Below are 17,729 nucleotides of genomic sequence, written 5' to 3' on the forward strand. Positions count from 1 at the left end.
TGTTTCTCCCTATTATTAATGACCTATATAACCGTCAATAGAAGCATCTGTTCAGAATGAGACAATCAACCTAACAAAGTGGGTTAATATATTTTAAGCAGAAGAAAGTAAATATGATAATTATATTAGACAGTGTAGTTTATCTTGAGTAATGGTGTGATCGTTTGAAAGCTTGAAGATTGTTCTGGGAATCACATTTCTATTTTTGCCACCCTGGAATGGGGACATTTTCAACCTCCTCATTTTAAAGATGAGGAAATTGAGGCCCCAGGGAGATGGGATGACTTATTCATAATCTTCATCTAAACCTTAAAGAACTCAGTGAATTTTCTCTAAACCCAATGGAATACAAATCAACCTATTATTTATATATTACAATTTCCTGATTGCTATCTATTCGGCATGAGATCAGTGAACTCAGTTTGACTGGTTGGATTTAGAAAATAGACAGTCTATGTCTCTTTTATCATTCCTGCCCATCCACTTCTCTTTTTCTTGGATTCATTCCCCTTTCACTTCCACCCACGGGATACTTTTCCCTGGAGTCCATGTTCCTGATCTCTGTGCAAGGCTTGCCCTTTTCTCTCATTGCAGTGGTCTCTTCTCTAGCCAAGCAGCTATCCCTCTAAGCAGCCATGCCCGCACAATGGAGGGTCTGTGACTGTGGGGTAAGCAGTCCAGCAGGGGCAAGACCACTCAGTGGCTCTTGAAACAGGCTCTGTGCTATTGTGGTGTTTAATTATTAACAGCATTTCTACCGCCCAGTGCTTCTGAGTGAGTATTTGTTATAAGACCTACCCAGCTAATTAACTGCGGGATGGGGTAGGGGGAGTGGCGGGAACTTTGTGTTTAAAGAATACAATTATAGTTACTGTTTAAATCCTGAGATAATAATGATCAGGGACCGAAGGGATTTTCTTCACAATTAGAATCTAACCTATGGATTGCTACTTACAGTTTGTTAATTCTGCCATTGCCCGCAATTGCTAAATTTGGGCCTGGTTGATATAATTGCTTAAAGCTTGAAAATCCAATGAATGTAAAATGCAAACTAATTCTAATTTTTAATTAAGGATTTTAGAGAACAATTCATTTGGTTTGCTTGAAAAAAAGACACATTTGTCCATTACTAACGATATGCCGTTTTTCAATTTAGTAACAGCTTTCCCATTATTATTGGCATTTTCCTTTTTTAATGATGAGAAATGAGGCACTAAGATAATGATTTAATCTCAAGAGTTAGAAGGATACCTTACAACCAACCTCAGATACCTCTCCTTTAGTACCCTTGGCTGTATATAATTTCCTACCTGAGGAGAACTCACTGTTTACTAAGATGACCTTGCCCATTTTCATACAACTGAATTGTAAAGTTCCCTTATCCTGAACTGAAATCTGTTTTCCTGTTACACTCATGTTTCACTTACTGACAGGGAAATGTTCTGAGAAGTGCATTGTTAAGCAATTTCACGGTTATGCAAACATTGCAGAGTGTACTTACACAAGCCTAGTAGGTATAGCTACTACACAGCCAGGCTATATGGTATAGCCTACTGGTCCTAGGCTACACACCTGTACAGCATGTTGCTGTACTGACCACTGTAGGCAGTTATAATACAATAGTATTTGTACATCTAAATCTATTTCAACATAGAAAAGGTACACTAAAAATACTAAAACCATGGTATAAAGGATAAAACATGGTAAAACTACATAGGGGATTTACCCTGAATGGAGCTTACAGGCCTGGAAGTTGCTCTGGTGAGTCAGTGAGTGAGTGGTGAGTGACTGAAGACGTAGGACATTACTGACGCTACTGAGGACTTCATCAACACTATACAATTAAGCTACATTAAATTTATAAAACATTCTTTCTTCAACAATAGTTTACTGTAACTTTTACTTCATAAACTTTTACATTTTTAAAACTTTTTGGGTCTTTTGTAATAACAGCTTAAAACACAAACAAACCATACCGAGGTACAAAAGTATTTTCTTTATGTCCTTATTCTATAAGCTTTTTAAAAATTTAAAAAAATTAAACTGCTTTTGTTAAAAATTAAAACACAAACACATACATAAGCCTATATCTATGCCTCGGGTCAACATTATCAATATCACTGTCTTCCATCTCCACATCTTATCTCACTGGAAGTTCTTAAGCGGCAGTAACACACATGGAGATGTCATCTTTTATAACAATGCCTTCTACTAGAGTACCTCCTGAAGGGCCTGAGGATGGTTTATAGTTAACCATTTTTTTAATAAGTAGAAGGTGTGCCCTCTAAAATAATGATGATAAGGATAGTAAATATATAAAACAGTATCATAGTAGTTTAGTGTCATTATCAAGTAGTGTGTCCTGTGCATAATTGCATGTGCCATTCTTCTATATGGCTGGCAGTACAGTAGGTTTGTTTAGACTAGCATCAGAACAAATGTGAATAATACATTACACTGTGATGTTATGACAGTTACAGCATCACTAGGCAACAGGAATTTTTTAGCTCCCTTATACTTTTATGGGACCACCTTCATATATGTAGCCTACCATTGACTGAAATGTTATGCAGATGTGATTGTATTTCTAAACTGCAAGCAATGTGGTAAAAGGGCTTTGGGGTCCTATCGATCAAGTGCTGCCCTTACATATACGTGACCCTAACCAGTTACTCTGCTATACTGAGCCCAAGTTTCTCATCAGTAAAACTGGCATAACAATGGCATTTATCTTAAAACTTGTAACAAATTAATGATAATCTTTACATAGAAGACTCTCTTAGTGGAGGTTTACATCATTATTATTACATCCATTGATCTTACATTTTTAGAGGCACACAAAATAAATCAAAATACTTGTTTTATAATATAACTCTATGTTCTTCCATCAAAAACCCCTCTTGCCTCAAATAAAACTTTTCCATACTAGCTATTGTTCAGATATATATACTAGTAAGTGATATCAATTTAAACCCTATCTGTTATTTCAAGGCAGAAAACAAGGTCACTTAGATTTAAACCTTGCATTGTAGTGAATATACTCTGGGCAGTTAATATAATTTATTTTTGCTGGCTATAAGTGATAATCTTCCAAGAACTTCACCACTGACTTGTTTCAAGGTAGGAATGGCAAAGAAATGTAGGGGTGTTCTAAAAATTAAATATTTTTAATTCAAAAACTCTTATACCAGAGAAACACAAAACATAAGCTCTAATTTACCTGTCTTAAGATTCAGGACACAAGACTCATTTTGACTTCACCTAGGTCTCAACCTGTTATTACATTTTCAGATTTTCCCAAGGACATTAAGGTGTGGTTCCAAAAAGGTTTTAGAGCTCTGGAGATTAAATGTTTCATTTAAATTACTGTGAAACTGGGATATATATCCAAAGGATTATAAATCATTCTATTATAAGGACACGTGCACATGAATGTTCATTGCAGCACTGTTTACAATAGCAAAGACCTGGAACCAACCCAAATGCCCAACGATGATAGACTGGATAGGGAAAATGTGGTACATATACACCATGGAATATTACGCAGCCATCAAAAACGATGAGTTCACATCCTTTGTAGGGATGTGGATGAACCTGGAAACTATCATTCTCAGCAAACTGACACAAGAGCAGAAAATCAAACACCACATATTCTCACTCATAGGCGGGTGTTGAACAATGAGAACACATGGACACAGGGAGGGGAGCACTCCACACTGGGGTCCGTTGGGGGTAAATGGGGGAGGGATGGGGGTGGGGAGGTGGGAAGAGATAGCATGGAGAGAAATGACAGATGCAGGTGAGGGGACAGAAGGCGGCAGACCACACTGCCATGTGTGCACCTATGCAACAATCTTGCATGTTCTTCACATGTACCCCCAAACCTAAAATGCAATAAAAAAAATTACTGTGAAACTTTCTTCTCCTAAACTTATTACACCCAGACATGGGGCTCTGGAGTGTTCTCTGCAACTCTCCAGCAGAACGTTGACTCACAAAGTCCTTATATAACTTAGATTGTGACTGGTGATTTCTTAAGAAGCCAGAACAAATGACACGGAGAGGAACTTTCAGGACTTATCAAACTCAAAGGGGAAAATGGACATCCTCTCTAAAAGCACAACATGCAAGACACTTGATTGGATTATTTAAGAAATTCAAGGGAGATTGCCCCATAAAAACATAGTTTAAGTAATGAAAAAAAAAAAACCATGTCTTCTGCCAATATTTTCAGTGCTATCCTTAGACATATAGTGTAAGCCACATCATTTAAAATTTCCTAGTAATGACAATAAAAAAGCAAAAAAAAAGGTGAAATTAATTTTAACAATATATTTTACTTATATCAAAAATGCTACCATTTCAATGTGCAATCTATAAAATTTATTAATTTTACATTTTATGTTATTTTTGGTACTAAGACTTTGAAATCAATGTAATTTTACATTTAGAACACTTATTAATTTGCACTAGACATATTACTTTTTAAAAATTTTATTATAAGTTGATAATTTTCTATTTATGGAATACAAAGTAATGTTATGATTTGTGAATACAATGTGGAATAATTAAGTTAACTAGACATATTCATCACCTCAAATATATAAGCTTTTTTTGTGGTGAGAACATTTGGTATTTACTCTTTTACCAATTTTGAAATGTACAATGCACTGTTATTAACTATATTCATGATACAGCACAATAAATTTAATAAAACCAATTATTTCTTCTGTCTGAGATTTTGTATGCTTTGACTATCATCTCCCCATTGTCCCCAGCCCCCTGACTCTGTAACCACCATTCCACTCTCTGCTTCTTTGAGTTTAATTGTTTGAGAGTCCATGAGACCCTAAATTAATGAGAACATGAGATATTTGTCTTTCTGTGCATGGCTTATTTCACTTAGCATAGTGTTCTCTAATTCCATCCATTTTTGTCAAAAATGACAGCATTTTCTTTCTTTCTTTCTTTCTTTTTTTTTTTTTTTTAAGACCGAATAGTATTCCATTATGAACATTTAAAAAATCCATTCATCTGTTAATTGATGCTTAGGTTGATTTCATAACTAAGTTATTGTGAATAGTGCTGCAGTAAACATGGGAGGGCAGACATCTCTTTGACAAACTGATTTCAAGTCTTTTGGGTACATTCACAGAAGTAGGATTACCAGATCATATGTTAATTCTATTTTTAGTTTTTTGAGGAACTTCCACTCAGTTTTTGTAATAGTTGTGCTAATTTACATCCCCACTAACGGTGCTCAAGTGTTCATTTTCTCCACATCCTCACCAACACTTATCTTTTCTCTTTTTGATTATAGCCAGTCTGACCAGTGTTAGATGATATCTCATTGTGATATTAATTTGCATTTTCCTGACTGTTATAGATACTGAGCATTTTTAAATACATATATATCTGTTGGTTATTTGTATATCTTCTTTTTAAAAACCCTATTCAGATTTCTTGCCTCTTTTTAAATTGGTTTATTTGTTTTCTTCCTGTTGAATTGAGTTCTTTACACTTTTTGGACATTGACCCCTTACTGGATGTATGGGCTGCAAATATTTTCTCCTAATACATAGGTTGTCTCTTAACACTGTTGTTTCTTTGGCTGTGAAAAAGCTTCTTTGTTTTAATCCCATTTACCTATTTTTGCTTTTGCTATCTGTGCTTTTGGGGTCATATGCAAAAAATCATTGCCTGGACTAATGTCATGTAGTTTCTCCTATGTTTTCTTCAAGTAGATTTATAGTTTCTGGTTTTAGGTTTATGTCTTTACTCCATTTTGAGTTTGTTTTTGTATATGGTATGAGATAAGGGTCCAATTTCATTCTTCTGCATGTGGATATCCATGCAGTTTTCTCAACACCATTTATCGAAGAGACTATTCTTTTCCCATTGTATGTTTTTTGGTAACTTTGTTGAAAATCAATTTACCATCCATTCATGGTTTCATTTCTGGACTCTCAATTCTGTTCCATTAGTCAATGGAATAGACAGATCTCAAATGTTTGATAGTCATATGTGGCTAGCAGATTCTGTGTTAGACAGTATAGTTTTAGAACATGAAAGTCTACAAAGTTTAAAAAGTGCTATATAACAAATGGGTAAAATATTTAAATTCTTTACCAGAAACTCTTGGGTCATTTTATTTTGTTTTGAATTATGTTGGCTAACAATTTTTAGAAATCATTTACAACTGGCCAGGTAATATGGTAAATTTTTTTAATGGTGTTATTCCACTCAATTCTCGATAATCCTGAATGGGTAATATGGTAGCCAACCTCCATGAGGGCCTGCAGTGACCTATGTCTGCTCGTATTCATACCCTTATACAGTTCTCTCCTACACTGTACCAGCGTTGTTCTGTGAGATCAGCAGAATTCTGCAGAAGTGACACTATGTCACTTCTGGGATGAGGTTATAAATGTCACTGTTGCTTCCACCTTGGTTGGTCTCTTTCTCAGATAATTTTCTCTGGGGGAAGTCAACTACCATGTCATAGAGTAGCCATATGAAGAGACCCATATAGCAAGAAATGCAGGGCTGTTGCCAGTAGCCACTATGAGTAAGCTTGGAAGTGGATCCTCTGGCTCAGTCAGTCCTTAAACTGCGAGCAATCTCGTGGAGTCACATGAAATTGTGATTGAGCCATAACCATCCAGCTAAAGCCATTCCCAGATTTCAGACTCATATGAGACAAACATGTACTATTTTTAGTTGCTGTTTGTGGGTAATTATTACATAGCAATATATAATAATACGTTAGGTACAATTATTATATCTATTTTACAAATGGAGAAATGGAGGCACAGAGAAGTTAAGGAACTTTCCCACAGCTACAAAAGGTCAGATGTGAGATTTGAAGCCAGAACTCTCTGACTCCAGAAATTTAATTTTTAGTCTTTTCTAAGGGATTAATTTAAAAGCTCTACTCCCCAAAATTCTATCATTGTCATGTTTATGTTTAAACTCATGGGGAAAAGTCTGCATACCCTCTAAACTGGTAACAATGGATATGTTTGGGGATTTGGGGGATGGGAACTTAGATTGTGTGTGCATATGGGGATGAGTTGGCTGGGCTGTCAAAGACAGGTTTTAACTTTATCTATAATGTTTTTATTTCTGAAAAGGAGAAGATATTCTGTGTTGCATGTATATTTAAAAAAATTTTTTTAAAAAGAGAAAAAGAGGACTAGAAAACAACATGGATGAACCTGGAGGACATTATTCTAAGTGAAAGAAGTCAGATCCAGAAAGACATAATAGATGATCTCACTTAAATTTGGAATTTAAAAAGTTAAACGCATAGAAACAGAGAGTAGAACAGTGGTTGCCATGGGCTAGGGGTGGAGAAAATAGATGTTTAACAAAGGGTACAAATTTTCAACTAGAAGATGAACAAGATCTGGGGATCTAATGTACAGCATCGGTAGTGATGGAATCTGTGAATTAATTTGATTACGGTAATCTTTATAGAACATGTGTATATCAAATATTCACATTATATACCTTGAATATACACAATCTTGTCAATTAAATATTTTAAAGCAAAAAACCAGAAAAATACAACTATCAACTCAAAGAACAGGAACTTAGGCTTTGGCCACCCAGTGTTTAAGTAATTATTTGAAAATGTAAAAAAAGTCAATGAGCCCAATATTAAGTAAAATTATTCTCTTCATAAGGAATAATATATTCATAACCCTGAAAAGAAATAGGCTTAGGATTGATTCAATCCAATTGACTAGATATTTACTGAGTGTCTACTGTTTGCTGGACATTCAGTAAAGAATGAGAGAGGTGCTGCCCTTTGAAATTTATGTGCAGAGGCGACAAAAATAAGCAAATAAAAATATTGAGAAAAATCATGATAAGTGCTATGCAAAAAATGACGAGAATGATGTGGTGAGAAAGTGTCATTTTAGACTTTGGACTTGGTGGCTAGAGAAAGCCTCTCTTGAAGATGTTACATTTAAGCTGAAACGTGAATGTTAAGAAGGATTTGGCCATGTAATGAACAAGATTAAAAGCATTCAAGCAATCCAAGTAGATGGAGTAGCCGGTACAAAGGCCCTCTGCTAAGATAGCCTGGCGCATTACAGGAACAGAATGGAGGATGGTGTGGGTGATGAGTGAGCAGGATAAGATGAGTTTTGAAGAACAGATTTGTAAGTCAGGATGAGGATTTATACCCCTATTTTAGTGAAGCAGAAAATAATATTGAGGGCTCATTATAGAAACCTGTCTAAGGCTTGTTCTTTATATATTCTTATTGGCTGCAAAATCTTTGTCCTTTGAGGGTGGATTTGATTTCAGGAAATCTCTCTAAATAATTTGAAGCCAAGTCTGGGGAACACAGAGGGTGATGACGCTAGGCAATGCTGTTTTGGAACAAAAATCAGGTGTGACTCTCAGCAACGAGTCAGATTTTCTCATAAACAGACTCTGAGGACAATTCCAAAGTGTTCAGAGCAATGGCAGCACTGTTAGAGCAAGTGTGGGGTCTCCCAGGAGGACCATGTGGAAGGATAACATTCGCTTGGATTGTAGACTTTCTAGTGTGTTTGTTTACATAAAACCAGCCTCATTAGTTTATAGTCACACCTCTTAGACATGGCCTGACCAGTCCCAGCACAAACACGAACCCCTTACTACTGCAGAAATGAGTGGTGCATCCTGACAAGACTGCCAAAATTGTAACACTGGTGTATGCACCATATTCAGTTGACGGCAATTCTGCAATTGCATTTTATGAAGTAACTGGACACAACAAATTCTGAATGACACTTTCTAGTTCCACAGGCAGCATCTGAGAGAAAGTGAGAGGGAGGCATTCACCAAGAAATGCAGAGGGAGGGGGGCGGGACTAGAGAAAAGGAGAATGTAGCTAAGGGAAAGGGCAGAAAGACTGAAGCTAAGGGGTATTTCACCATTCTTACCGCATATTATTAAATAGTGTAAAAATAAAAACAACTAGGCTACATCTAAAACTGAATTGTGTAACCATGTCTGGAAAACAATAACAGCCATATTAACAGCAAAAGATACCCCAAAGTTTAAGTTACTGGACGACTTAATGGGTTTTTTCCCCATACATTCTGTGTATATGCATGTGTGTGTGTATAAGTGTGTGTGTGTGTGTGTGCGCTTGTGTCTATGATACACATAATGAATGTATGTGTGCATAATAAGACTTGACATCTGTGACTCTGAGCAGCATAAGACAGGCTCTCACAAAGACTAAAATTTCAATGGAGACTTTCTGAGTATCTACTATGTACTAGGTACTGGAGTCAAAGAATGAAATAAAATCTCTGTGAGTGACCAAATTTGCACGTGATTGCAAAAGAGCTAATTTCTTTATGATTACTATTTACAGGGACTTAATGATGCCAAATAAATGGCCATCTCAGAAAGCCAAGACTCTCATTGATGATTCAGCAAATTCCTCCTGGAGGCTATTGGTTTGAGGGTGGGGGCAGAATATGTCAGTCAGAAAAAAGGAGGGGTTTACAACTGGGGGTTTTTATGTACAGAGGCAACAGGTCTTTCTTTGACAGCAGTTGTGCAAGTGAGCATGAGTCATAGCGCTGGGATCCTGAGTGCATGAAACAATCCATGGCGTACCCACGGGTGTCCTGCGGTGCCTCTACACATGGGCTTTCCTAGTTGCAGTCCCTTCAGGTTCTGTGGCTGTTTTCCTAAGCTCAGCACACCGGTCTGCAAGAAAGTACTTGGCACTGTACTTCAATAGCGGCTGAAATTTTTTTTCTTCTGCAAGGAAAGAATATTACTTTGTGCTGTTTGTGTAACAGTAGGAGGAACAAGTCTGGGAGCAGTGGCTCACACCTGTAATCCCAGCACCTTGGGAGGCTGAGGTGGGCAGATCACCCGAGGTCAGGAGTTTGAGACCAGCCTGACCAACATAGAGAAACCCCACCGCTACTAAAAATACAAAATTAGCTGCGTGTGGTGGCGCATGCCCGTAGTTACAGCTACTCAGGAGGCTGAGGCAGGAGAATTTGCTTGAACCCAGGAAGCAGAGGTTGCAGTGAGCCAAGATCGTGCCACTGCATTCCAGCCTGAGCAACGAGAGCAAAACTCTGTCTCAAAAAAAAAAAAAAAAAAGGTAGGAGGAACAGAAAAAGTTACTGAATAAAGACAGCAGATTCATCTAATGAGTAGGCTGGGGTTCTGTATATATTTAACTTCAGAGCAGTGTGCACATTTGGATGGCCTCTTCCGGGATTTTTCTATGAGTAAGGAAACATACATGGTTGAGTTTCAAGCTATGCATATAAAGAACATGCCCATGTGCCTCTGGCATTGAGGGGTTCAAGACAGAAGACAGGCCTGACCAGTGGTTCAGGAGTTAAGTCCCTAAACCCTCTGTGTTACAGTGATTCCTTTTAAGAAATGGAGAAAACTACAGAGGATGTTCTTCTGAATTGTGTGAGGATACTTGGTTGGCATAATGAAAATAATACTGGGCTAGTTTTCAGAAGGGAATACGCAAAGAAAGAGAAGAAAGAAAATTAACCTTGTTAGAAACCCTATACCCTGCACTCTGCTTTGAAATACATGACTGTCATGAGAAGAGGAGCAAATGAGAGCCAAAGAAGGGAAGAACTGAGCGTCTCATGTGTAATGGTAAGTGTGCCAAAGCTTTCTCACAACACCAAGGGAATGAATAAGGAATTGGGTTCAAATCCTGACTCCACCACCTATTAACTTTGTTGTGTTGGGAGAACTATCTGACCTTTAAAAAAACTGTCTGACCTTTAAAGTTTCTTCACTGATAAAAATGAAAAAACAACCTCTACCTCACAAGCCAGTCGTGAGAATCAAGGGAGATGATATAGACAAAAGCGTTTTTGGATGTGTGAGACACTCTAAGAGTGTCAGGCCTCATCATTATTTTTCTTCTCTTATATATTCTGCTTCTTTGGCTTCTGGGGAACAGTTTAAAGCAGGTGTTTGCCCATCTGGTTCTGGCTGGCAGACAGGTTTTTCTCTTGGGCTAGCTCATGCTCACGTACAGAAGCATTTCTGCTTCTTTTGTATTTGATATATAAAGTGAATTAAAAATCCTTGAACACACTGTTTTTCTATCCCGCCCCTCTCCAATAGGACTGACACCTTAGTCACAGAACGGAAAAAAGAAATACATCATTTGGCTTTAGCAAACAGTAGGAAGGGAAAAATGCAGGAGCCCAGAGGCCACGGCCCTCCCTATTGGTTGTGTGGAAAGATTCCAGGTGTTGGCATCCTACAGATTAGAGCCTGAGCCCCTGACATCCCTACTCATTTGCTGGATGTGTGACCTGAGGCCAGTCAGTTAACTTCTCAGAATCACAAGTTCCTCATCTTCAAAATGGAGTTAATAATCTTATCCTGCAGGGTTAGTGTGAAAACCAGAGATGATGTATGCGAGACTTCATAGATAAACAACCAACATTTCATTGCCATTTTTACACATGTAAGTCTATATGTGGCAGTATCTCTTTGACTTCTCAGGTGGCCAAGGTGATTTAGGTGTCATGTTTCCTGGAGGCTGAAACCTGGGTTTATCTCCCATCATTTGTCCTTTACAACTTTGTGATGGTAACATGGTTATCATCCCAGAGAGAATGAGGAGGAAAACCAGGAATCTCTTGAACAAATTTGCTTTTGGTTTAACTAGATAGTCAGTACTTGAGTTCTTTTATAGAGGTTTAATTATGCACAGAGGGCTTTGGGAGGTTGGGAGTCTTACTGTTTTCCCAGAAAATGCAGAGTTCTTTGTAGTGTCTCAGGTAAGTAAGAAGGACTAATGTTTCAACCAGCCCAGTGCAGGATGGCCATGGCAACATCTGGATGAATGGTCTCCTTGTTCCTGTAGAATGGGGCTCAGTCTGCACTCGCCATGTGTAGACCCTCTGATTCTCTCTCCACCCTTTTCTCACTGGATCTTTGGGACAGATGTTGTTGCAGAATAAATCAGAAGGCAGGAAAGATGCCATTTCCCTTTCTTCCATCCTCATTTACCATCCTTGTGAATCCTCCAGTTCTACTAAAAAGGAGTAGCACTTTGACTCTAGAGCTCTTTGGAAGAGCTCAAATCCTGCTGAACCCAGATCTTCACTGTCTCTGACATGGATGTGGTGAGCTTAACATTTTTAAAATAAGGAATTTTCTGATACAAGGATCTGCTTCTGTACCTAGTCTTTGGGTGGTGGTGGTTTATGAAATGTAGGAACAGAGATGTGACCTCTAATTATATATTTGCTTGCTTCTCTTTCAGCCTTCTGGGTCTCGCCACTTGGAAGTAAGTGAATCAGTATTAGTGAAACTAACAGTTTGATGAGTTTACTTTTTTCTTTTAGGAAACATAAAAACAGTGGCTCACAGCCATTGTGGTCATTGGGTCAGAGAATTTTCTCTAAGGGGAATATGAGTGCCTACTTCATAACATTGCTGTGAGGATTAAAGCAGTCAATACATGGAAAGTGCTCAGAAAAGTGCCTGACATAGGGTGACTGCTGCATGATATTGTCCCACCCACTCCTGGGTGGGGCCTGCCATTGAACCCAGTGCAGCTTTCTTCCCCAAGTACTATCAGTTCTACTTCACAATACAGCCAGAAAGAAGCCAGTCACAAAAGACCATCTTTTATGTAATTCTATTACATGAAATGTCTAGAATAGGCGAATCTATAGAAATGGAAGGTAGATTAGTGGTTGTCAAGGGCTGAGAAGAGTTGGAGAGGTTGGGGAGTGACAATAGAGGGTATGGGGTTCCTTTCACGGTAATGAAACTCTGAAATCAACAGTGGTGATGGCGCACAACTCTTGTGCACATATGAAAAACCACTGAATTGTTTGCTTCAAAAGGGTCAATTTTACGATATGTGAATTGTATCTCAATACAGCTGTTAGAAATATATCTAGAATTCTGCCATTACTCAACATCACTGTGATGTTAGTCCCAGCATCTAGTCTGTCTCCTGAGCCACTAAAATGGCCTTATAACTGGTCTTCTCAATTTCACAATTGCCTCAAACTGTCTCTTTTCCATAGAGCACTGCAGTGATCTTCTAATGTAAAGCAGAATAGTTCATGTGCCTTCCTAGACTGCCCCACTGCCTTCCCATCGTATGTTACAATTAAAGTTGAACACTGACCATGGCCTCAGGGTCCTGCATAATCTGGTCCCTGTGACTTCTCCCTCAACCGACATTCTCTCTGTTGTTACTTTGCTTTGGCCACAATGACTTTTTAATTATTCCAATATGTCAGTCTTATTCCTGCCTGCCTCAGCATCTTGATATTTGCCATTCACTCTGCTGAGAATTTGACCCCCACATCTTCTCATCGCTCATTCCTTTATATCATCTTGAATTCAACTCAAATATTACCACATCAGAGAGGCTTTTCTTGCTCAACCCTATTTATGTATTCATTTTTAATTGACATATTGTAACTGCCCATATTTATGGAGTACAATTTGATGTTTTCATATAGATATATGTTGTATAATCATTAAATTAGGGTATATAGTGTATCCATCACCTCATGTATTTATCATTTCTTTGTGGTGAGAACATTCAAAAGCCTCTCTTCTAGCTACTTTGTAATATACAATACCTAACTGTTAACCATTCCATTATCACCTTACTGTGCAGTAAACACCAGACATTCCACCTTCCTAATTGTCAAAATTAAAAAGAGAACTACTATATGATGTAGCGATCCCACTACTGGGTACATATCCAAAGGAAATTAAATCAGTATGTTGAAGAGATATATGCATCCTCATGTTTATTGTGGCACTATTCACAATAGCTAAAATGTGGAATCAACGTAAGTGTCTATCAACAGATGAATAAAGAAAATGTTGTATAAGCCAAGCAAAGAAAGACAAACATGGCGAAACCTCACTTATATGTGGAATTTTATAAAAAGTGGATATCATAGAAGCAGAAAGTACAGTGGTTACCAAAGGCAGAGGGGGTGAGGATTGTGAGAGATTGGCCAATGGGTACCAACTGTATTTAAGATAGTCCCTTCCCTGTCAATCTCTAGCCATTTATCCATTTCATTTTCTTCATAGCATTTATCTCTATTTGACTTTGTATTTTATCTATTTACTTGCTTATTGGAAGTCTCCTCAACAAGCATATAAGTTCTATGAGAATAGGGATTTTTGTCTTGTTTGCTGTTACATTCCTAGCACCTAGAACAGTGCACCACACTCAGTGTTTGTCGAATGAATGAATGGATGAATGAAACCACCACATTGATTGTGAATACAAAACAGAAACATGCAAATGCTCATTCTTCTATGTATAACTCCTATTCTATATCCTCAATTGGAGTATCTTACGTATTTTAAAGCTTATGATAAAATTTCTAGAAAGAAGTTCTTTTGGGGTTCCTTTGCAATACCATTCAGCATATTCTATTTAGAAAGCAACTTGATGCTTAGACTGATAAATGCTGTCAATGTTTGCATGAAAGTCCATGAAAACATCCAAAGGATATCAGGGCCAATGCTTAGTCAACCATGCCTGCTCTGAAAGTCAGCACTGGCTACGTTGGTGGCATAAGAATGGAGTCTGGGCTGGGCGCAGTGGCTCACGCCTACAATCCCAGCACTTTGGGAGGCCGAGGCGGGTGGATCACAAGGTCAAGAGATCGAGACCATCTTGGTCAACAAGGTGAAACCCCGTCTCTACTAAAAATACAAAAATTAGCCAGCCGTGGTGGTGCATGCCTGTAATCCCAGCTACTCAGGAGGCTGAGGCAGGAGAATTGCCTGAATCCAGGAGGCGGAGGTTGCGGTGAGCCGAGATCGTACCATTGCACTCCTGCCTGGGTAACAACAGCAAAACTCAGTCTCCAAAAAAAAAAAAAAAAAAAAAAGAATGGGGTCTGGCTTTAATAGTATGTTTGTTTATTCTTAGGTTACTTACAGTGTGGACTTTCTTGGGCCCCTGTTCTCAGAAGAATCCTTGCAATGGGCACATTGTTGGTCATGATGGCAATATCCAGGGGTGTCAAGCCCTCGCTGTTAGGTGTGTTGAGGTCTAGTTCTTCTGGTGTGTACTGATACAGAAGGATCTGCACAGCATCCATGTCCTGCTGTTCGACTGCCTCAAACATGGCTTCATTGCCCTGGAAATTCTAGGAGAGTAGCGAAAGTAGATTAGCACAATTTCTTTCTTTTTTCTTTTCTTTTTTTTTTTTGAGATGGAGTTTCGCTCTTGTTACCCAGGCTGGAGTGCAATGGTGCGATCTCGGCTCACTGCAACCTCTGCCTCCTGGGTTCAGGCAATTCTCCTGCCTCAGCCTCCTGAGTAGCTGGGATTACAGGTGTGCACCACCATGCCCAGCTAATTTTTTGTATTTTTAGTAGAGACAGGGTTTCACCATGTTGACCAGGATGGTCTCGATCTCTTGACCTCATGTTCCACCCGCCTCGGCCTCGCAAAGTGCTGGGATTACAGGCATGAGCCACTGCACCCGGCCGCGATTAGCACAATTTCTTAAACCAGTGGGTCTTTGTAGCTTAGCTAGTTTGAAGTTTAGAGACTGTTTCAGGGACTGCACATCCACTTGTAAGTGATATAACTGCAATTTATCCCAAGGTCTCCAAAGTAAACACTCTGTTGGACTTCCTCTCCTTCATTTCTAATGGACATTGAATAGATGCACTGAGACAATACAAGGCAGCCTGGGTCAGCTGTAGGTAAGAGCAAAACTCAGCTTTTCTCAAACCAGTCTTCTGAAAAATACTCTAATAGTTCATTTGGCTAGGTATGGTGGCTCATGCTTGTAATCCCAGAACTTTGAGAGGCCGACGTGGGCAGATCAGTTGAGGTGAGGAGTTCAAAACCAGCCTAGCCAACGTAGCGAAACCCCATCTCTACTAAAAATACAAAAATTAGCCGAGTGTGGTGGTGGGTGCCTGTAATCCCAGGTACTCTGGAGGCTGAGGCAGGAGAATCACTTGAACCCAGGAGGTGGAGGTCATAGTCAGCTGAGATCACGCCATTGAACTCTAGCCTGGACAACAGAGGGAGACTCCATCTCAAAAAAAAAGTCATTAAGAGATGTTCTATGAAGAAAATAGCATGTGGTCAAATCAATGTGATAAACATTAGATTAAACCAAGTTACCCCATTATTTCCCTGTAGGCTTCCTCAGTGTCTTTGATAATTTTAACAGGTGTTTTGTTGCATTTGCTTTGACTACTCCTGGAATAGTATTCTACAGAACACAGTTTGAGAAATGCTGGCATAGATAGTGTTAGCATGGGTAGTATTAGTCATGGCTAGCTTAGACTTGAGAGTGTACGTTCTCTGTCTTTCTCAAACGCATCACCTCTCTCTCCATCCCTAGGCTTCTACATTCTTATCCCTTATCTGGATCATGGCAATGACCTATCTGCTGCTAGTCTTGGTCTCCCCTAGCTCTTGCTCTATGCTAACACAAGAATAATCTCCTTAAAATATACATGTTAACATGTTACTTCCTTCTTTCCAGATATCTACTAGCTCCATGCTGCCTGCAGGCTGATAGATGCTGAGTGCTGAGGTGAGGGGTTCAAGTGGTAGTGTTCAGGGAGGGTTTCAGTGGCTGGATGGCAAATTGGTTTTGTGCCTCATGGAACCAGAGTTGAATATTTATAGAATACAGTTCACTTACAGAAAAAAATACCTGAATATGGTTCCTTTGAAAAGTTCTTTCAGAGGATTAATAGCAAACAAAGGAGAAGAGCTCTGGAATTCTTCTAGGCAAATATTTCTTAGCACATGGGAGAAGACCAACACATGCATTGTTTACACATGTATTTGGTATCTTTGCCAAGGGTTGCTTGGTCTTTAAAAGAGTTGAAATACCATTGGTTTTGACCTGCATAGGGGTCACCTGATTAACCTATGGAAGATCTCCAGTGACCAAATGTTCAGGTGTTCAGGTTTTATTTTTAGTGTCATTAAAAATCAATTCTTTCTATCAAAGGCTGCAAGTCAGCTTTAGCTGAGTACATAACACAAAATTGAAATTTGAGGAAAATACAAAACCATTATGCAAATGGTTGTTTTGACAATGGGGACCCAGGGAATAAAGCTATTTTGGTATGCAGTTTTCTTTGCTGGAAGACAATTTGCCAAATAGTAAAGTGTTTTATCCACAATCTGCTAAACTGAAGAGCCTCTGAAGCTTAGGCCACAATTTACCCACAGTCAAGTCCTCCCAAAAGATGAGGTTGAAATGAGAAAACGTATTAGAAAACAAATGAGTTCAAAGTTAAAATGTTACCCTGTCCACGGTTGTGTATTTGTTTTTGACTCCTAGCATTCCTAATTTCTCATGTGCCATATTTACTCTCACTCTTAAGTCATTTCCTCCACCAAGCTTTTGTTGGCAAACTTCGGCATGCTTCTATCTGGAAAGGCTAGGACTCATTTCTGTTTTAAGAGCAAACAAATGGTGCCATTACTCCCTGCAAAAATACCCTTGCTGAGCATGTTAATATTATGCTCTCAGCTTTTACTGAGGGCCATTCTAAGAAACTATTATATGAGAATGTCTGTAACATCATCAGTTCCACTCTCTATGCCATTCTCTATTACATAACTCACTATGACATCTACAAGGTCCAGAGGACTGAGCAACAGGCGGATATTCATTTCAGAGACGTTTTTAGTTATCAGCAGATGGGATGCTATAACCAATTGTGTT

General features: G+C 38.6%; 1 protein-coding gene across 2 annotated transcripts in view; it reads right to left on the minus strand.

The window, feature by feature from the left end:
• Positions 1–17,729, minus strand: part of ANKFN1 (ankyrin repeat and fibronectin type III domain containing 1) — a 439,591-nt gene that overhangs the window by 153,680 nt on the left and 268,182 nt on the right. For both annotated transcript variants that reach the window (XM_074388549.1, XM_074388548.1), the window contains exon 5: positions 14,957–15,167. In XM_074388549.1, coding sequence (XP_074244650.1) covers positions 14,957–15,167 — 211 coding nt within the window. The remainder of the gene's footprint in view (positions 1–14,956; positions 15,168–17,729) is intronic.

The sequence above is a fragment of the Saimiri boliviensis genome, chromosome 17 (assembly GCF_048565385.1).
Source record: "Saimiri boliviensis isolate mSaiBol1 chromosome 17, mSaiBol1.pri, whole genome shotgun sequence".
NCBI lineage: Eukaryota > Metazoa > Chordata > Mammalia > Primates > Cebidae > Saimiri > Saimiri boliviensis.